Genomic DNA, 21,990 nt, shown 5'->3' with positions numbered 1-21,990 from the left:
CAATGAAAAGCAACAAGTAGAGAGAAAATAGGTGATGTATGTTCTCGATGCGTAATGAGCTGAGAAATGATGCTGCAAGCCTAGTGACAAAGTAGCTATGATACAGTATTACGCCAGGCACATATGGAATTAGGACAGTAACGATTTCAAAATCAGTGACGATTCATCAGCGACATGAAGGACCCGCCAAGACAGAATACCAGCCTTTTAGAGCGCCAGTACTCCTGCCCGACCGCCCGGAATTTTAAACGGCCACATGCCTTCACCTGGTGCAGGAAGGATGGGCTTGTTGCAGAAGTTCACCAGGGGCTTCGGGGTGCTGAGCGTCAGCGGGCGCAGGCGCGTGCCGTAGCCGCCCCACCAGGATCAGCGCCTTCATCGCGCCGGCGGCGGGCGGGCGGCCGGAGACTGAGTGCGCGCTCCGCGGAGACCGCGGCCGCCTGGCCGACCCCTGTCACTCACTCCGGCCGCCGGGCCCAGCCCCGGGTCCTTCACGTGCCAGACTGACCAACTCTGGGGCTGTCCTTTCCGCCCAGGACGCCCCGACGCCGATTTCCGGGCCCACAAACCAGGATGCGACGCGGGCTGGACGGCAGCGGCCCCAAACTCCGCCGGCCCCGGGCGGCGGTGACGTGGGCCCGGGCGGGCCAATCGGCTGCCGCGTACGTGGCACGTTCGCCGGCGTCGAGGCGCTGGGCGCAGCTCTGGCGGACGTAGCCAATGAGAGTCCGAGCGCGCCCGGTTGCTATGGGGACCGCGATTGGGACCCGCGGGTCAGCTGGCCATTGGCGGATCCGAAGGCGGAACTGGCGCCAAGGGCGAGGCCGCTTGCTCCCGGTGCCCGCGGAGTCCGCCGCCCGGCCGGCCCCCGCCCGGGAGGAGCGCACCGACCCCGGGGTGGGCGCCGCCTGTCTTCTGGGACCCGCGGGGTCTTCACAGAGACGCACACACGCCAGAGTTTCAGCGGCTTTATTTTGACGGACACAACCTCAGACACAAGCGGGGGGCAGCGCGGGGTGGACAGACGGGAGCAGCTCGGCCCAGGGTCTAAGCACCCCTCCCCCGCACATCGTCCCGAAAACACGCACTGCGCCCGACGTGGCCCCAGCCACGAGGATCGCAGCGCAGGCTTCGGGCGGCGTGGACAGAACAGTGGAGCAGGAAGCGGGTCCCAGAGGCAAAGCCTCCCAGTCCGGGAGAAGCAAAGGGTCCCCCCAGGTTCTCCACATCTCCTCCTCATTAAACCATTTGTAAATGGGCACGAAGAAAACCAAGTTGAAGAGCATTGAAGCGCAAAGCAATCTGCATCTAGGGGGCGTGCATGTGGCCAGGTGTGAGCGAGTGAGCAGCGGCTATTGAACTAGCCTAGGCCTTTGGCCCCTTAGGAGTCCCCACGCCCCCTGCACAGGCCCCAATGTGAGGGAGGGTGGGGGTCCCTGGCTAATTGCTATACTGGTCCCCTTCCTCTGTAAGCACCACCCAATCCCACCCCCCAGGGGCTAGTGTCACTTGGCCTAAGGAAGCGCTATGGACAAGGGTCACTCGAGTGCTCCAACCGCGATCCCATGTTGCACTTTGGTCCCAAGTTGGGGCTGGGAAGGCAGGGCCCGGCGGGCACAGGGCGCTGGCAGGGCAGGGGATAGGGGTGGGCGCACACACATGCCCACCACCTGCCCGCTAACAAGGCTGGGTCTCCAAGTGTCAAAAGTGCTGAAAAGAGGGGACCCCCCTGGGGGAGAAGCAGCCAATCCCAGGCCCCTGTTCTTTTTAGTGCCAGGAAGACACTGTAAGAGGGTACATCTGCTCCCCAAATACAGAACTCGGGAGGCGCAGCACACTCCAGGGGCCCCGTCTCAGCCTCTGCCTTGCCAGGAGAGGGCGGGCTTCACTATGAAGAGCTACTGCCCTATGGCTGAAGCCACAGAAGGTACAGGAGCAAAGACGGCCGTTACTGACCAGAAACGAGCAAGCTGTCCCTCCCAGGCCCAAGGAATGGGACCTGCCCACCACCGGCACCAGGGTCAGAGGCCGAGAGAGATGGGACCCATCAAGGAGCCCACTGAAGATGCGTGAGGCTGCATCTGAGGGCCAGGAAACCATCAGTGACCAGGGCCTCACAGACACGGGCTAGCGAGCTTACCTGTAATGCCCAAACAGGACATGCCCAAGGTGACAATGGCCGTGGCCCCAGGCTCTGCGGTGAGGGCACTGGCCCTGGCAATGGTTAGGTGACAGCAGTGTCGCCTCTGGCCAGTGTTGGACGTGGCAGGCCTCTGCCACGAAGGGCCGGCAGCAAGAACGAACTACCACCTCGGGGAGGACGGGATCCCTCCAGGGCCTGCCCCGCACCACTGTCAGTACTGAGTGTTGAAGGGACCACACTCAGGCCACAGAGAGGGTGCTGGGCCAGCAGGGACACGCCTCCCACAATGCATTCTGCTCATTCTTTGTAAAGAGGCCGCACCCGCTGAAGGGCGCAGGGGCAAAGCTCACCTCGGAAACGGGAGCGAGACCCTTTGCTGAGGAAAGCAGGGCGGGAATCAGTCTTCACTAATGAAGGCGACACCCAGGGAAGGACCCTGAGAGACTGGAGCTGGCAGATGGACAAATGGACAGACGGACGGGCTCCAGGACTGAGAAGACAAAACTCTCCCAGCAGAGTCGGAGCCCCGCATCAGGTGCAGACCGTGTCCCTGTGCAGGCCAGCTCGCAGCTCTCCCTCCTCACCTGGGCTGTGGCCTTGAGCTTGGCTGGGGAAGTGAGCCCTGAGCGGACCACAGCCTGAGCCTGCGGGGAGCAGCCCACCCAGAGTAGCAGAGCTGCCCGCAGGGCAGGAAGAGGACGTCCAACCACAGCACGAGGCCTGCGGACTCTGTCTCACTGGAGGCCCCGAGGCCCCGAGGCCTGGTGGGACAGACTCTTCGGCAAGCGGAGCAGGGCCCCCCTTTGGTGGGACAAGGGGCGGGGGACTCCTTAGGCAGGGATCTTGGTGGGAAAGGCTGGCTGGGTGTGCAGACAGGAAGAGGAGCAGGTGCAAGTGCCGGAGTGCCTGGGAATCCAGGGCCTGCCCTCTGCCCTAAGCTGGCTTCAGCCCAGGTTCTGAATCTAGCCTCCTGCCAAGAACAGATGAGAAGGATGGGCCCAGCTGTGCACAGCTGGCCTTGTAGTGCCCTGGGAGCGTCAAAGAGCGGCCGACACCCACAACACTAGGATACATGCCCCTAGAAATGGGCACCCAATCCCTCTCCTTCCAAGGAACAAGGGGTGAATGGGCATGGAGGGGCCCGGCATAAGCCCAGGGCTTCACCGCACAATTAGCAGGGCCCTGCAGCCACAGGCCCCAAAAACCTAGGCAAGAGAAACCAATGTCCAAGGGCACCCTGTCCCTGCTGCAAGCCCCCCAGGGCACCTCCACTACGTCAGCCTGGACACAGCAGTCGGAGCTGCAGAGCTGAGGAGCCTGGCTGAGGGTGTGTGTTCTGCTCTCCTCTTTATATATATGGATGCCAGGCTACAGCTAAAACATTTCTTTTAGTTTATACCCAAGAGAAATATAACCCTTTAAAAGCAAGTCTGTGTGTCCTCACGGCGAGTTCAGATCAATGGTCCCTGCCTGCGGGTGGAGAGGGAGGGGTTCTGGGCCCCGAGCTGGGCCTACTGGTTCTCGTCCCGCATCTGCTCCATGATGCTGATGAGGTTCTCCAGGCCGAACACGTAGCCTCGGTCCGGCCCGTCGTGCACGGTGGGGTCATCCCGGAAGCCCTTGAACGTGCTGTGTGCAAAGTCGATCATGCGGACGTCCACCTTGGGAGAGGACACGCTCTCGAGGCTGGTGCTGCTGGAGCTGCCCGGGCTGGTGCTAGGGCCGCAGGGTGGCGCCACCTCGGGCAGCCCCGTGTCCAGGGGCTTGAGACGCATCTCGGAACGGCGGTCCAGGCAGGACTCGGGCCAGCACTCCTTGCCGTCGTAGATGACGAGCAGGGAGCTGGAGTAGAAGCGGTAGGAGGCCTGCCGCTCCAGCACCGCTTTCAGGCCCCGCAGTTTGCTCAGGATGGGCTCAAAAAGGTCACGCCGCAGGTCCAAGCCGTTGTGCAGGTACTGGTAGAGGGCATTGCGGAAGCCTTCGATGGAGAGCCCCCGGCCATAGTACTTGTTCCTGCAGAGGTAATGCCCCGTGTCCAGCTGGTACACCTGAAACCCCAGGAGACAGACAGGTGAGTGCCACCGCAGTACTGAGTGCTGAGGGGCCGCGCTCCAGGCCGCAGAGCCCTGGCCAGCACTGTCTGGAAAGCACTTCTGACCACGCTGAGCCTTCCTGCTGACCCCACACAACGGAGCGGCGGGCCAGGGCGCCCGAGGTTCCCGCAGGACGGCCAGGAGAGAAGGCCAGCCTGCAAGTCCTCTGCCATCACTTTGAAGTCCTTTTCCAAGCTGCCCTGCGACCCAGCTGGACTCAAACTAGGAACATCTGACTGACAGACAAGAGTCTTACTTGCCCCAATGTCAAGGCAACAGGCTCTCCCAGCAGCTCTGTAGCTGGAGCCCAGACCAGAGTCACCAGACAAGGACAGAGGCTCAAGGGACATACACACGAGGAGGCGCTCAGCACCCCGGGACTCACCCTCTTGGAGGAGGTTCTGGACCAACGTGGACAAGGAGAACACTTGGCCTGGGGAGCGGCAGACATGGGCTCCCTAACAGGCTGGCGGCAGCACCTGGCTCTCACCTGCATGCCACAGACCCTGACGCCCAGCGTGGCCGACGTGCTCTGCTCGCACTTGCGCATCTGCCGGGCAGCCTTCTCGGCGGACGCGTCGTCGCCGTGCTGCCGGGTGCCCATCTTCAGGTCCAGCACGCACGGGCACTTGAAGTGGTGCACCACGTTCTCCAGCAGGAGGAACTCTGCGCCCAGGTCAAGGGGACAACAGCCGTTTCTGCAAAGGGGCCTCTCAGCCCGTCACCTGTCGTCACCTCACAGACCCAAATGTGGGCTTCACAACACTGGCTTCTCCATTCTACAAAATTGCTTATGCCCTGGCCAGTGTGGCTCAATGGTAGAGCGCTGGCCCGCACACCAAAGGCTCTCAGGTTTGATTCCTGGTCAAGGGCACGTACCTGGGTTGCAGGTTCGATCCCCGGCCATAGCAGGGGTGCGTGTGGGAGGCAACCAATTGATGTCTCTCTCTCACATCAATGTCTATCTCCCCCCCCCCCTTCCACTCTCTCAAAATCAACAGGAGAAATATCCTTGGGTGAGGATTAACCAAAAAGATAAAATAAAATCTTATTGTGGTAAAATGCACATAACATACAATTTGCTACTTTAAATATTTTAGGTGTGAACTCAGTGGCATTCAGTAGATTCAAGTTATCATGCCGCCATCACCACCCGCTGCTTCTAGAACAGTGGTTCTCAACAGTGGTTCTCGACCCTTTGGGGGTCGAACGACCCTTTCACAGGGGTCGCCTAAGACCATCGGAAAACACATATATAATTACATATTGTTTTTGTGATTAATCGCTATGCTTTAATTATGTTCAATCTGTAGCAATGAAAATACATCCTGCGTATCAGATATTTACATTACGATTCATAACAGTAGCAACATTACAGTTATGAAGTGGCAACGAAAATAACTTTATGGTTGGGGGTCACCACAACATGAGGAACTGTATGAAAGGGTCGCGGCGTTAGGAAGGTTGAGAACCACGGTTCTAGAACTTCCCAGACCACAACCAGAAGCGGTGCCACTGACACTACCTCCCTGCCAACCCTGCCTCAGCCCTGGTCCCGCTCTTCCTCCTGGCTCTCCGGGTCTGCCTATCCCAGGCCCTTCACGTAGTGGAGTCACAGAACCCGTCCTGTGCTGGCTCTCTCACTTAGCAAAAGGTCTTCTAGGTCCCTCCATACTGTAGCGTAACAGAATGCCATTCCTTTTACGGCTGAGTGATATTCCACTGTGTATAGACCACCTCTGCTGAAGTCATCACTTTTCATTCTTTACATGTGTCTTGCAGGCACATACAAACTAAAGGAGATTCCGGCAGGCTGTACACATCCCTGCACCGCCAGGAAGCCAGCCGCACCCCCGCCCCGGCTGCCAGGGCCTCGCCGGGCCTGAGACCTAAGGAGACATGGTCATGGTGCTGCCGTCAGGATGAGAAACCGGATTAGCATTCCCAGAGGAGTCTCGAGAAGCAGCTGGTTTACAGCTCTATCGGGCCGTTTTCTGATTTAACTGCAAACCCGTGGGCTACACATTTAAGACGCATCCCTTGGTACTTCTAGGCCCTTCAGCTCAAATGGCTCTGTGGCCCGGACTCCTGCCCTTTCTGTCCATGTTTTCAGCTGCCCCCACTGTCTCAGCACCTTCCCTGTAACCCCCACCGAGGGCGGGCTGCTTACTGGTTTGAGAGAGAGAGGAAGTTTGAGGTTCAGTCTCAACAGTCCCCAAAAGCAGGAAAACAGCATGCTGCCGACAGGAGGAGGAGAGAGCGGGCCTATGGGAAGGGAGGTGGGAGCAGGGGAGCCCAAGCACAGAGGTCTGGCCATGGACTGAGGGCACCCGACAAGGCAGCCCACAGACGCGGCTGAAGAGCAGCCACAAGGATACTGTAGAGCTTCCGGTCCTTGGACTCGGAGCGCATGCGGCTCAGCTGCTGCTTGTGGCAGCGCAGGCTCCAGGGGTTGTGGCTGATCTTTTCGGAGCTCAGGCCGCTGTTGCCATCCAGCATCTGGAAAGGGACGTCCGAGTGGCTGTGCAGCTCCGCCTTCGGGCTCTTCGCCTCCTGGGAGCTGGGGAAAGAACAGACACAGGTCTCAGTGCACAGGGTGGGCGCCTCCCCTGCCCCCACGCCGCCTGCTGTGGCGCACGGGGCCGAGCACGAGCACCTAAAGGCGAGTCGATGGCTCCGAGTGGCCTTCCTGCGTCTAAAAACGTCTGAGAAATCCTCCTCTGCATTAAACCAGGCGATGGAGAAAGCACTTCCCACCCACTCGGAAGGCTGCTCTCCAACACACGACCCTGAGGGGAGCAGGTGAAGACGCCGGGCCCCGGCTCCGCTGGAGGGAAGGGAAATGGGGCAGCCGCTCCGCACCAAGTTCACCACAGAATTCTCACGGGTGCAGCAATCCCACCCGCGGCTATACCTACAGAACCGACACGGGAGCTCGGATACTTGGATCATGTTCACAGCGCAGCACGGTGAACAGGAGCGGCAGCAGCCCGTGCCGGCAGTGGCTGGACGGGCAGACAAAACGTGGTGTATCCACGCAGGGAGATGCTCACACAGTTACAACCTGGAGGCACCGGGAACACTGCGCTGAGATAAGCCACACACAAAGGAGAACCACTGTGTGACCCACGCGTGTGAGGAGCTCAAGTCCACAGGGAGAGGCAGGGACGGTGGCTGCGGGGGGGCGGGGGCTGGAGCTAACGGTGAGCAGGCTGCAGTGTCTCCTGAGGCGGCGAGGTGGCTCTGGGGTGGGCGGTGATGGCCGCACACCGTGTGCATGTACTGATGCCACTCGCTGCATGCGGGGAAGGTGAAGGCAGCGAGTTTCGTGATGTGCATTTTACTACAATTTTAAACATACAGAAACTGGTGTGTGTTTTCACACTTAAAACAGGGGAACATGGATGCCATGTCAAGGACATGGGTGACCACCCTTTTGAGTGTAGAGTCTGCGGCATCAATGGGAGACTCTCAACAACTCCACACGGAACCATGTGACATGACACCCATGAACGGCGCCTCTGTCGGGCCTGGAAGAGGAGACGTCAGAGGGAAGAGCAGGCCAGGGCGCAGGGGGAGGAGAGCAGGCCGCCAGCGAGGAGGGAACCCCTTCCTCAGGTCAGTCAGGCCACACGGACTTTTGGTGAGAAGACGACCCCGCGGAAAATACCAGGACGTGACCACAGCCTCATGCAAGGCTCTGCTGGGAGTGACCGCAGGTGCGTTGCCGCACTGCCACGCAGAGCAGAGCCACGCAGGTGAGGCGTCCCGGCAATGGCAGGGGTGGGGGCGGCGGCTACAGTGACGTCAATGTCACTGTCCTCTCCCCAGCCGCGGACGACCCCAACAGGGTGGCGCTGGCAGAGATCTGGTCCTTTAACGGGAAGTGGAGGAGCCCTCTCAGCGTGACACAAGTCCCCTGTTCTTCTGGGGAGGGCACTGCTGAGCCATTCGTGGGTGCCTTTCTGTGATCCCTTCGAGAGCCACAAAGCTGGCTTCTTTGCCAACCAGCCCCGGCCCACCCAGAAGTCACCGGGGTGATGTGACCACGGGACAGGTCACACCTACATGGGTGGCCCAAGACCAACAGCCACTTCCCCCAACTCAACCTACTGCCCTCGAAGCAGATAGTGGCAGGATCTGCCCACCCCTCACCTCTCGGTGGTCTCGAAGGGCAGGCTGGCTTTCTCCTCCTTGTGGTCGCTGCCGCTGCCCGACCGGTGCAGGCTCCGGCGGGAGTGCTTGCGCCGCGGCTGCTCCCGCTCTGGCGCGTCGTCCTCCACCGTCTCGCTTTCCACGTAAGGGTAGGCCACTAAGTTGATGTAACCATCACTGTCCCCCTCAAAACAGACAGACACCACCCCTGTGGGAAACAGGCAGCGCGTCAACAAAGGTGTGCAGACGGCGCGCTGTTGCCTCGTTCTTGGTTGGCTCCCTATTGGAACACGTTTTCAAGTAAGTCCCTAAGAGAGGGTGTTCAGAGGTCGGCTTCTGAGTCCACACGGGCCTCCTGCAGCACAGACGGCCCCAGGCCCCGGCGGCCTCTCTGAGCAGCCCGCAGCCCCCGAGTCTAAAGCCCTCGCTGAGGCTGTGGGATTGAACTTTGCGTAACAACAGGACTGAGCTGCCCTGAGACAACAGAGGCCCAGGGTCGCCTCACATCACATCACATCATCACAGGGCGGACAGGAACCCGAGCTGAGGGGCTCCGGCCGCAGGGACTGACCTTTGTACTCGGGGGTGAACTCCTTCATTTCGGGCGGGAGGGACTCGTAGAAGCGCTGCTCCCGGGAGATGAGGGGCTTGCACACCGTGTGGTCGTCGTAGCGCATCATGCTGCTGTGGCCGCCCACCTGGTGGATGAAGGGCTCCAGGAGGACCCCGCGGTCTCCGGCCAGACTCGCGCTCTTGCCGCACTGCCCCACTTCCATGGTTTGACAAACACACATTGCGTTGGGGGCCCGTCGCGCACCGGGGGCAGAGGACGCGGCTCATGGGCCACCGGAGGAGCGCGGGGTGGAGGGCCTGCGCCCGGAACGCAGGTCTGAGTCTGTGCAGAAAGGGGGAGGGGGAGAGAGAGAGAGAGAGAGAGAGAGAGAGAGAGTGAGTCAGAGTCAAGCACCCGACCAGTTAGTCCCGGCTCAGTGTCTGCTGGGGCGTCAGGAGCCGGAGCCGGAGCCGGGCCTGCTGTGGGGAACGTGCGGGAACGGCAGCCGGGGACTGCAGGCGAGGTGCATGCTGGCCTCCAGCTCCCTTTTTATGCACAAAAGCCCACATTCCCTCCCTTTGCCAGTTCTCAGGCCCCTCTAAGCTCTCGAAAGGATGTGGTTTCAGAGCTGCCAAGTATGTTACCGCCATCAGGAAAGCACTGTCCCTGCTCTTCACAGAAGAGCTCAGGACAAAACCCCGGTTTCTGCCCCAGAAATCAGGTCACACCGGGTCCTGACTTTTCTGCGGAAGGTGCCACACCCCGGCGGGGAGCACTCCTGGGTGAGCGTAGAATCAAAAAAACGTCTTGCTTTTCCCAAAGGAACTCAGGCTTCAGGTTTTACCAAGTTCGGACCATGTCCAGCACCTCCGGGCCTTCCTTCCCGCCGCCTTTATACCAACCAGTGGGACAAGGAAAAGCTTTGTCTTCAAAGACCCTCCTTGTAATGGCAATTTTCTCTCAAGGAAGTTAAAGTAGTGGGCACCTTCCTTACTACTGAATATCTTCTTTTTTTAAAATATTTTTTTTATTGATTTCAGAGAGGAAGGGTGAGGGGGAGAGAGGTAGGAACACCAATGATGAGAGAGAATCACTGATTGGCTGCCCCCTGCACGCCCCCCACTGGGGATCGAGCCTGCAACCCGGGCATGTGCCCTTGACCAGAATCGAACCTGGGACCCTTCAGTCCGCAGGCTGACGCTCTATCCACTGAGCCAAACCAGCTAGGGCCTGAATATATTTTTAAAGCTAGGAAGGTACTGGCAAGACTACACCTGAAAGTTCAAGACTGAAAAATAAAGTATGTGTAGAGCAAGAATATGGTTTTTCCTGAACCTCATACCGACAGGCGAAACGGGCGGCACAAGAATGCTGGTGCAGCTGCCTTAACCCCGAGCTGCCAGGAAGCTACGCCCATCCCACTGCTGTCCACAAAGAGACGCGCCCTCACTCCCCTCCACTCCGCCAGGTGGATCCACAGGGCTTCGCGGCAGCGCCTCTTTGCTTGGCCTCTACTTCCCAGATCTCCTCCAGGATCGGGCTCCCCGTGCCCAGGGCTTCCCCAGGCTCCACTGTCCCCTACAGGGGCCCTGGACACCCCGTGTGGCTCCTCGGGCAGCCTGTGCCGACCCTCACAACAGCACTGCACTGCCGTCTATTTACTCGTCTGTCACCACCACCAAACCATCCCCTCTCACCTCCCTCCAGGACCCAAGGTCGTTCCTGGCACCGAGGAAGTGCTAAAAAGAAGGTTTGTTGGACTGAATTAAACAACTGCAGAAGGCCCCAATGAATAAAAGCACATTACGAGCGTAACAGGAATCTCACTGTGGCAAAAAGGACTAAATCCACGTCTTACATTTAGGGCCCATGAATCATCTACTGGGTCAAGTCATTTCAACCCCAACATGATTTCGTCAAAACTCCACTTAATCTTGTCCAAAGTGTCTGTTTTGGCAAAGGAAAGCCTAGTTTGGTGCCATACTTCCCCCGACGCGACTCACACCCTCCACACACAACCAATAAGAGATACAACACAGCAGCGCGAGGACCGGGACTGAGAGTCAGAGCATGTGACTTCCCGGTTCAAAACCCTGCAGTCTCAGCCCGTTTCAGCCCAAGCCCCAGTCCAAGTCCCGTACCAGAGCCTACGCGACCCCACAAGACCCGCCCGCGGGCCTCCCACCGCGTCCTCCGCCCCCACTGCTCGTCACCGCACTCGGTCACACCGGCGGGCACGCGGCATACTTTGCGCTCGATGGCCTTTGCACCTGCCTTGCCTTCTGCCTGGACCATTCTTCCCCCAGATACCCACGTGGCTAACTCATTCGCTTCCTTCAAGAGTATTGAGAAAGAGGATCAGCTCAAATGTCTTTCTCTTTAAATTTAAACTGCAAACCCACGTGGACTCCCCTTAACCTGCTCTACTTTTTCTGCTTTTTCGTGGTACTTACCCTCTTCTGACATAATATATATTTTACTTATCGATAATGTCTGTGTTTATGTTTATTATGATGTCAACTCATGAAGGAAAGACTGTCTGTTGAGGTCACTGCTATATATTCTCCTAAATGCCTGGAGGAGTGTCTGGCACATGGTGTCCACACAATAAAAACAGCTGATAAATGACTGCATGGACATGATGCTTGTTACAGGTGTGTGCGGGACGGTGGTAAGTATATAACATGAGAAAATGTTTGTGAAGGACAAGTTCTTCCTTTCCTTTTCCCTATTAGGGCTGTAGATAAAAAATGTTTACAGGCTAATCTAGGGCCGAGACCAGAACAAAGAGGTGGCTTTCCAGAGGACAAGGCATGTTGGCCCCAGGACAGAATTCCAAATCCACAAAGAAAAGGCAAAATTCTGCATTTGGACTCAAAAAGATGTTAGATGAAAGAAAGTTTTAAATGTGCCTGGATAAGAATAACAACAACAGCAACTAAACAAAATATGGAAGGGAAAAGCCTAGGGCAGTGATGGCGAACCTTTTGAGCTCGGCGTGTCAGCGTTTTGAAAAACCCTAACTTAACTCTGGTGCCGTGTCACATATAGAAATTTTTTGATATTTGCAACCATAGTAAAACAAAGACTTATATTTTTGATATTTATTTTATATATTTAAATGCCATTTAACAAAGAAAAATCAACCAAAAAAATGAGTTCGCGTGTCACCTCTGACACGCGTGTCATAGGTTCGCCATCAGTGGCCTAGGAAGAGGATGCGAGCAGTTTTATTAATAATACAAAAGAGAACAAGGGGGAAGTAGGCAAAAAACAGATAATCTCAATAATAAAGGATGAACCACATCAAAGAATTCCAACCAAATTTAGAAAAGACAATGTAAGTTGGTTTGCTTTAATTCAACAACAGAGTGAGCCTAGAAAGTGGCAACGAACAAAAGCCCTGGCGGCGAGCACCTGCCACCAGACATGGGAGCGGACAAGGTCAGGGCTGTTTTAGCACGAGGCAGGCGTACCCACAGCAAGACAACACCTGGTCACCACGTCCCTGAGCGGGACAGGCGCAGGCACACTCAGCACGCAGACCAGCAGACTCGCACTCCAAGAAGTCTGGTTGGAATTCCAAATTCGGTGGCCAACCTATTTTTATAGCCTCAAATTAACCACTTGAGTGTGATATGCAATCTTTTTATACAGGGAAGCATCCTTGGTGCCTTCACATTCCACAGGTATGCTTGAAAATTTCCTCAAATGTTGGTAAGAAATAGTTTATAACTCCAAGATTTCCACTACCTCTTCTGAAGTTAAACATATCCATAACAACAGTATCATGCCCTTTCAAAATCATACAAAATATTTTAGTTTTTAAAAAATTAAATTTAAACTTGGTTAGTCAGGAATGCTAGGCAAAATTCTGGCAATAATGTATCTTTAGTTTGTTTTTTACTCTCTGATATAATCCAAGGTCAAAATAGCAGAAAGAACACAATGGGCCGACACGTCATTCTAACAGAAAAGAACAGCACCCCAAGCTGGTTGTACAGTTCTGGGCTTTATGAAAGCGAATTTCAGAAACAATTAGCTCACAGACTCTGACAGGAAAGACAGCGAGTGCCCTTAAATTCACGGGCGCACAAACCACAGAGAAAACCAACAGGAAGGCTTGTGTGTTCTCTGCAGCAGCGGTCGCCAACCGGTGCTCCGCGGACCCCTGGTGGCCCGGGAGGTCCGAGAGGTTGGCGACCGCTGCTCTAAAGCTCATCAGCCAGAGCCCGCGCCTCCCGACGCCAGGCCCACTCTTGCTTTTCCCCACGAGGCGGTGGGCACTGACCGGCAGGCAGCTCAGGGCGCAGACAATCCTTCCCCACGTGGACCGCCTGTTGGGAGCAGGTGCTCACAGACTCCTCCTGAGGATGGAAATACACGGATGTTTTCAAAGGAAGAAGGCTGCCTCCTTGAGCCTGCCCTTCCCATCTACCAGGGCCTGGCACGCCCCTCACCTAGAAACCAGAGGTGTGTGCAGAGGCCGAGAGCAATCTGGGTTTGAAACGAGGAGACGGGAAAAGGCTTACAGGGATCCATTTTGTTGTTTGTCCTCAGAGAAGAGATGAAGAATTGTTTAGACTCCTGGGTCCTCTCCCAGGGCCACGGGCAAACGACATCCTCCTGAGAGCAAACAGGAGCGAGGAGGAGGCCGAGATGTGCCAGCCCATCAAGAAACAGCCAGAACAGAAATAATTTAGGGCAAAGAGAAAAGCTAGAATCCAGTGAACCCCTTTCCTGTTTTTACTGGATTTATAAAAATTAGAAACCTGTGCTTACACACACACACACACACACACACACATTTTAGCAAAGATCCTTTTGAAAATATCTTTCCCGACTGTGCTGGAATGAGTGGGGGACGGGGAGGATTGCGGCCAGAATTTTAAACACGGGCCCCAGTGACCCAGGGGAATCAAAACGAGACCAGAAGAGAGGAGGAACAAAGGTGTCCCTCCTTCGCGCCTGAAGTACCGTCCGCTCACGACTGAAGGGGATGGTTCTGGACGAGGAGCCACAGGGCCTTCTGTGCTGTGACTGACACTCCTGGGAGCCAACCTGAGTCGGGGAGTCTCTGCCTCGCCCGTTCACAGGTGAATCTGAACACGGTCAACCCAGAAAGCACACACGTGGGAGGATAAGATAGATGGTTCTGAGAGGAACAGAAAACCACAGAACACTTAAAACGAGACTGTCTGGCCCTGGCTGGAGCAGCTCAGTTGGTTGGGCATGTCCAATGCACCCCAAGGTTGCCGATGCAATTCCCAGTCAGAGCACATGTTGGGTTTTGGGCTCAATCCCTAGTAGGGGGGCATCCTGGGGCATACCAGAGGCAGCCGTTCTATATTTCACTCTCGCATCAATGTTTCTCTCTCTCCCTCCAAATCAATTTAAAAATTTTAGCCCGGCTGGTGTGGCTCAATGGTCACGGTTCGATTCCCAGTCAGGGCACATGCCCGGGTTGCAGGCTGGATCCCTAGTGGGGAGTGTGCAGGAGGCAGCCAATCAATGATTCTTTCTCATCATGGATGCTTCTATCTCTCCCTCTCCCTTCCTCTCTGAAATATATATAGAGGACCAGTGCACAAAATTCATGCATAGGTAGGGTCCCTAGTGGCTGCCAGCCAGGGCCTTCCTTTGTTCCACGCCTCCCCCTGGTGGTCAGCGCACATCATAGCAGGCGGTCGAACTCCCAGTTGAATGTCCGAGGGGACAAATTTGCATATTAGCCTTTTATTATACAGTATAGGAAATATATATATATATATATTATTTTTAAAAAATGAAACTGTCTGAAATGCCAAAATACAGAATGGGGAACATCTTGGCCTCCATATCTCATACTGCCCGTCCCACTGAAGATCCCAAACTGAAAGAGAAGCTTCGGCACAAGTGAAAGAAAGATGCGAAGGGACAGGACCAGGCCTGCTCTCCCAACCCAGGTTTCCGCTGTGGCTGGTCACTCCGTTCCCTTTCTCCCCTCCATCCCCGTGTAGCCCAGCGTAGGGGAGGCTGAGGCGGAGGGGAGGCTGAGGCGGAGGGGAGGCTGAGGCAGAGGGGAGGCCGAGGCGGAGGGGAGGCTGAGGCGGAGGGGAGGCTGAGGCGGGTGAGCACACTCGAAGTGGCTGGGAAACTGATGGCACCTCCCTATGGCATTTCCCTCGGTAACATTGTTTTAATAGAGGCTGCTCAATTTCAGAACAGAAACAAAAGAACAGCAATTCTTGTCCCTCACCCGAATGTCTAGTAGCTGTAACTCTGGGTTTAGAACTGGAGGTCATCCCTGGTACAAATCTGCTACCTGCACCAGCGCTCCCCACAGGGTCGCTGTTAGAGAGGCGCCATGTGGAAAGGACCCTCCTGCACCTGAGAGGTGACGCTGAACCTCTGGCCACCGCACTGAGCCTGTCAGAGACCGGAGGCCTATTGAGAACCCTCCCGGGAAAGACTCCCAGCTTAGAGCGTGAGGACTCCCCACGTTAAGGAATGATGGCACCAAGAAATAGCTCCCGTCTTTCCTATGTGCCTCAATGATAGCACAAAACCGCTGGAACTCCAAAGGGGCTTTAAATAACTGAGTCTGCACTATTTTAAAAGGGGCACCAGGGGGCAACGCCTACAAACCAGGTATGGCCGCAACCAGAGCCTCCTCCGGCAGCGAAGTCTCGTGCTCACATGTCTTGGCACCTTCTCCTCTGCAGACGATCTGAAAACACGACCAAAGACCAACTCCTCGGCCGTGGACCCGGACTGCGATGCGTCCAGCTGTCGCCGGGACATAATGAGTGTCCACCACACCGGCTCCGCTAAGCTCTGCTCCTCCGGGACCGCCTGCTGCTCCACACACGCAGGTTCTCTCCGCCGAGGCCCGTGCTCTCGGGCTCCTCGGCTCCTGTCCTCCTGTCCTCCTGCGAGGCCTTCCCCGCTCCAGGGCCAGACAGCGTGATTCTTCACACAGTCAGACGTTCAGAGAGCCAGGCAAGGGGACCCCAGGCTGCCCCTCCAGCAGCACCACACACAGTGACAGGTCGGAGCACCCGTTGCGTAGATCGAGGTCTCACGCAGATGAGCAACACGCAGCTAGTGAATGTGGGAGCTGAGCTGTAGCGGAGGTAAACCACCTGTTTAACGCCTCACAAACCACAAGAGTTTAACTGCGTCAAGCAGATTAGCTTATCGCTATGCTCTACCCTCGTAAAACACCAGGATTACATGTAAGCACCTTTAACTGGCAGACAAACACTTCCACCGACTTCACAGAGAACCGGCGTTCCAAAGAGATCGGGACTAACTTCCAACCACACAAACCATCAACACTTCCCCACGTAGGAAAGTGTAGTTAGTGACTGATGTCTTCAAAGAAGCATCGTTCCTTAAAAGCAGTTCCAAATCTCTTCGTTCTCTCAGCTTCCTTTCCTGACCCTCCTGTGACATAAAGAACTGAAAGACACTCAGTGGTTGAGCGTCGACCTATGAAACAGGTCACGGTTCGATTCCGGGTCAGGGCACAGGCTCAATCCCCAGTGGGGGGCGTGCAGGAGGCAGCTGATCAATGATTCTCTCTCATCATCGATGTTTCTCTCTCTCCCCCCCTCTCCCTTCTTCTCTGAAATCAATTATATATGTATTTCTTTTGTTTAAAAAGGAACTGAAAAGCCTGAACATGCAGAGCTCTCAGGAGTCTGGGAGTCAGACACACAAACGACCACTATGAGTGATAAAAGAGGGGTATCACTATAATTCCTACAGGCATTCAAAATAAGGTAATATCATGAACAATTGAGTATCAATAAGTTCAACCACCTAGACAAAATAGAAAAAGTCCTCAAAAAATACAACTTACCAAAACTGACACAAGGTAAAATATAAAATCTGAATAGCCTTATATCTATTAAGAAATTTATCAAAAATCTTTCCAAAGAACACTCCAGACACAGGTGGTTTCACTAGTGAATTCTACCAAACATTTAAAAAAGAAACAACACTAATATTGTACATTTTCAGAAAACAGAGAAAAAACACTTTCTAACTTGTTTTATGAATTCAGGTAGCGCTGATAACAAAATCTAAAAGGAAACTTACCATAAAAGAAATGAAAAATATTATAGACCAATATCTTTCATGAAGACACAAAAATCCTTTAAAAATGTTTAGCAAAACAAATCCGATGACACAGAAAAAATAATACAACATGACAAATGGAAATGCAAGGTTGATGAAGTATCTGAAGACGGACCCAACGTAACTCATCATATTAACGGGAGGAGAAAGACCGTCAATAGCGCTCGCCTCCCTCATCCTAGAAGGCGATGGCCACAGGAGCGAGGGGAACTGCGAGGGCCTGCCATGGCGGCATCAGACACTCTGCCCCAGGCAGGCCAGCGCCTCTCCTCCTGGCGCTCTCCCTGGAGCATCTGTGTCAGCCCTGGAGGCAGCAGCTGCTCCGGAGAGTACTAGGTGTACCGGTTAATAATGAGGACTGACCCTTTACCGGTTAATAATGCGGATTGACCATTAACTGGTTAATAATGCAGATTGACTATTCTTCGGTTAATAATGCGGATTGACTATTAACCAGTTAATAATGCAGATTGACCACTTACTGGTTAATAATGCGGATTGACCATTAACCGGTTAATAATGCAGATTGACTATTCTTCGGTTAATAATGCGGATTGACTATTAACCAGTTAATAATGCAGATTGACCACTTACTGGTTAATAATGCGGATTGACCATTTACCGGGTAATAATGCGGATTTTGTCATCAAAGAAAACACAATAATTTCAAGAGAAACATCAAAAGTGCTTTATTCAAAGTAATGTCCATCGCTAGCTACACATTCCCCCATCTTTCAGGTAATTTGTGGATACCGTCCCAATAGAACTTTTCTTGTTTTGAGGCAAACCATTCTGAGACCCAGTTTCCCACTTCTTCGTACGTTGTGAAGTGCTGCTCAGAACGTGCGTGTGCCCTCGATCGGACAAGTGATCATCTGAAGGCGCGAGGTCTGGTGAACACGGTGGGTGGGTTCATGCTTCCCAGGCAAGATCTTTTTTTTTATAAATATATTTTATTGATTTTTTTACAGAGAGGAAGGGAGAGGAATAGAGAGAAACATCGATGAGAGAGAGACATTGATCAGCTGCCTCCTGCACACGCCCCACTGGGGATGTGCCCGCAACCAAGGTACATGCCCTTGACCGGAATTGAATCTGGGACCTTTCAGTCCACAGGCGGACGCTCTATCCACTGAGCCAAACTGATTAGGGTCAGGCAAGATCTTTTAATGTGTCTTTAACTGGTTTGAAGTGTGTGATGGTGGGTCATCATGAAGCAAAATTACTTTGCCGTGTCTTCTGGAATGTTCTGGTCGTTTCACAATCAAAGCGTGGTTCAAATTGATTATTTGTTGTTGGTGGCGATCAGTATTAATGGTTTCACCTGGTATGAGAAGCTCATGATACACCACACCTTCCTGATCCCACCAAACGCAGAGCATTGTCTTCTTTCTGAAGCGATTTGGCCTTGCAGTCGATGTTGATGGTTGACCTGGATCAAACCATGATTTCATGCACTTGGGATTCTCAAAATAAATCCACTTTTCATCGCCAGTCACAATTCGATGCAAAAAAGAATTTCTTTCATGCCGTTGAAGTAACATTTTACTGATGACTTTTCGGTTTTCCATTGGTCTTTCGTTCAGTTGATGTGGCACCCATTTTCCTTCCTTTAAAATCGTTCCCATTGCTTGTAAACGATCGGAAATTGTTTGCTGAGCAACGTTCCATCTTTCTGCAAGTTGTTTTTGAGTTTGACACGCATCTTCATCCAATAATGCTTGAAATTGTTGGGCTTCAAACTTTTCCGGTTGACCTGGACGTTGTCTTTCACATCGAAATCATCCCTTTTAAAGCGTTTAAACCAGCGTTCACAAGGATCTTGAGATGGAGCATGTTCACCATAAGCTTCCCGAAGTATACGATCACTTTCAGCAGCACTTTTCTTCAAAATAAAGTAATGAATTAAAACTTCCCGCAAATGCTCTTTTTTTGGCACGAAATTCAACATTTTTAAACATAAAAATATCTATGATGTTAATACCTTCAGAAAATTTGACATATGAAGTTTTGAAGTTTGCTGCCAATACAACAAAATAGCAGACATATCAAATCACATATATATCAACATATGTGTAACTCCATCTATTGAAAAAAATCCGAATTATTAACCGGTACACCTGGTATATACTGTTCCTGTTACTTGGAATTCTCTCTACTTCTTACAGCCAATCTCTCATCACTCCAATACCCTCTTTTAGTTAATAATTCTTTCAATTAAACTTTACCCATTCTAATTATCGTGTGTTTTCAGTTTCCTCAAATGTAAAATGAATGGACTATACTAGTCTCATAAGGCTATTAAAACAAAATTCCTGGGGGGAACAATTAGGGGGTGGAGGAAAAAAAGAAAGAACTCATGGACAGACAATATGGTGACTGCGGGGTGGAGAGGAGTGAAGACAGAAGAGAGTATAAGGGGATAAATGGTGATGGAAAAATAAAATAAAGGGGAAAAAAAATCCTTCTCTCATCCACTTAGATATTCAAGAGAAAAACATGCAGACCAGGAAATAAAGATCCCAATAGAGTAGGAAGAATATTATGTATTGGTCTCTTCCCCCCAAAAACTTAAACTATAAATAAAATACAGACACTTAAAATTTTAATAAAATGCCCTCTAAAGCAGCAGTATTTAAAGAATAATTATCTCACTTCAACAAATTTCCACATGAAATTTTCATTCATTTAAACCTCTACCTTACTTTCCATCCAAAAAATATCATTTTAACAGCTTCATAAGAATCAATTTAATTATTTAAGAGATTTGGAAAGTTTTAAAAGATAATTCTGATAACTAAGTTCTACAAAGAACCCAGGGGTCACTGCACACTGGCCCAGGAGGCAAAGATGAAAGAGGCCATCTGCCAGGCAGAGCTCTGAGCGGGCAGAGTGTGCAACGACTGTCGCCGGGAAGGGGGCTTAGGGATCAACAGTCACCACCAAAAGCACTGCCTCTGCTCCCGAAAGCTACAACCCAGCACCCCCGCCAGCACCCCGCTGTGCTAGTTTTCCATCAGACAAGGAAGCCCAAGCGTTAAAAGTGACCTGTTCCGCACGACCACCAGTCTAAAGAGGTAGCGCCATCGTGGTGCCTGGGCCTGGACGCTGCCAAGGCACACATCGCCAAGGCCAGGCTCACCGCGAGAGGAAGGATGAGTTCTGTGAACCCTGTGATGGCCGAGAAGCCTCCTGGCCTGCATCAGCCAATGGAATTCCAGACACACGACAAGCACGGAAGTCAATTTTGCAGCAAACAGACCCCTCAACCCAGAAGCTGTGTCTACTTGCGACAGTTCCTGGCTCCGCACTCCCAGCCTCAATGGAATGCCCACTGGTTCTCGGCTCGGACGGGGGACCTGAGACCTGGCGGAATGGGACATGCAGCGAGGACCTGAGGGCCACGAGGGAAGAACAGAACCGCCCGAGCCCGGAGGACTGCCCTTCAGCCTCTCCTGAGCCAGGGCCCCCTCTGACCCGACCCAGACTGGGAGTCGGAGCAGTTCCACTCTGAGCTGTGGTTGGGAGAGAAAGGAAAACATATGCACACACACTTGTGCAAGAACACCTATTGCATCTTTATTCCTAACAGCCAAACACCAGACGCACCCAAACGCCCATCAGCAACCGGACAGCCGGAAGCAGAACCGACTGAGCGGTCAGGAAGAGCAAGCACAACAGGAGGAGGAGCCTCGAAAAGCAGCCCGATCGCCTCCCGGGGCCTGGAGGGTTCTGTTCCCAATCCCTGCGCACACCGAGGAGCCGGCTCTGCCCGCTGCTCCTGCGAGCCGCCGGCCACACTTTTGTCATCCAACCAAGACATAACCTCCCAGACCCCTCACTGTATATACAGGACATCCCCTCAGTCTAGTTCTGTTTAAGACACTGTCCTTACAGGTCTGCTCGTTAACGCTGCCCTCAGCCACCGGCCCTGTAACTGACGCCTGCACACACTCAGCGCGTGTCCTTCGAGAGGCACAGCTTGTACTTGGGAGGATCAGTCAGCGCGCACTCCAGCGCATGCTTGGGAGCCATTTCAGGCAGCAAATTCACCAACGAAAAGCGCAACAATATGGAAAACCATGGCTCTAAATGCATCGCTGAAGGACCTTGTTTATGGTATTAGGGCTGAAACAGGAAAGTGTCCCCTTGTCCCACCTCAGCTGGGAACATGCACATTCGGCAATTCAAAACTTTTACCATTTCCTGCCGAAACCGGTTTGGCTCAGTGGATGGAGCGTCGGCCTGTGGACTGAGGGGTCCCGGGTTCGATTCCGGTCAGGGGCATGTGCCTGGGTTGCGGGCACATCCCCAGTGGGAGATGTGCAGGAGGCAGCTGATCGATGTTTCTCTCTCATCGATGTTTCTGACTCTCTGTCTCTCTCTCTTCCTCTCTGTGAAAAATCAATAAAATATATTTAAAAAAAAAAAAAAAAAACTTTTACCATTTCCAGTGGACAGTTTTCTTTGACCAGTGAAATGGCTCAAATTTTGCCCTAGCTGGTGTGGCTCAGTGAATAGAGCAGTGATGGCGAACCTATGACACGCGTGTCAGAGGTGACACGCGAACTCATTTTTCTGGTTGATTTTTCTTTGTTAAATGGCATTTAAATATATAAAATAAATATCAAAAATATAAGTCTTTGTTTTTACTATGGTTGCAAATATCAAAAAATTTCTATGTGTGACACGGCACCAGAGTTAAGTTAGGGTTTTTCAAAATGCTGACATGACGAGCTCAAAAGGTTCGCCATCACTGGAATAGAGCATTGGCCTTCGGACTGAAGGGTCCCAGGTCTGATTCCGGTCAAGGGCACATGCCCAGGTTGCGGGTTAGGTCCCCAGTTGGGTGCGTGCAAGAGGCAGCCGATCAATGATTCTCTCTCATCACCGATGCTTCTCTCTCTCTACCCCTCTCCCTT

The 21,990-nt window shown here is 53.3% G+C and overlaps 1 protein-coding gene across 5 annotated transcripts in view; it reads right to left on the bottom strand.

Annotated features, from left to right (window-relative positions):
- Window positions 1–954: 954 nt before the first annotated feature.
- Window positions 955–21,990, bottom strand: part of IP6K1 (inositol hexakisphosphate kinase 1) — a 25,782-nt gene continuing 4,746 nt past the window's right edge. The window contains exons 1-7 of one of the 5 annotated variants that reach the window (XM_023748595.1): window positions 13,405–13,549; window positions 13,236–13,311; window positions 8,963–9,286; window positions 8,392–8,599; window positions 6,615–6,796; window positions 4,727–4,902; window positions 956–4,191 (exon numbers count right to left, since the gene is read on the bottom strand). In XM_023748595.1, the coding sequence (XP_023604363.1) occupies window positions 3,655–4,191; window positions 4,727–4,902; window positions 6,615–6,796; window positions 8,392–8,599; window positions 8,963–9,185 (1,326 nt within the window). In that variant the 5' untranslated portion in view covers window positions 9,186–9,286; window positions 13,236–13,311; window positions 13,405–13,549 and the 3' untranslated portion in view covers window positions 956–3,654. Of the gene's footprint in view, window positions 4,192–4,726; window positions 4,903–6,614; window positions 6,797–8,391; window positions 8,600–8,962; window positions 9,287–13,235; window positions 13,312–13,404; window positions 13,551–21,990 lie in introns of those variants that run through there. The other 4 variants (XM_014449942.2, XM_023748596.1, XM_023748594.1 and 1 more) reach the window with 4 other exon arrangements.

The sequence above is a fragment of the Myotis lucifugus genome, unplaced genomic scaffold (genome assembly GCF_000147115.1).
Source record: "Myotis lucifugus unplaced genomic scaffold, Myoluc2.0 scaffold_1571, whole genome shotgun sequence".
NCBI classification, from domain to species: Eukaryota; Metazoa; Chordata; class Mammalia; order Chiroptera; family Vespertilionidae; genus Myotis; species Myotis lucifugus.
The sequence above is the reverse complement of the archived record's forward strand: the minus strand, read 5'-3'. Positions and strand labels throughout refer to the sequence as shown.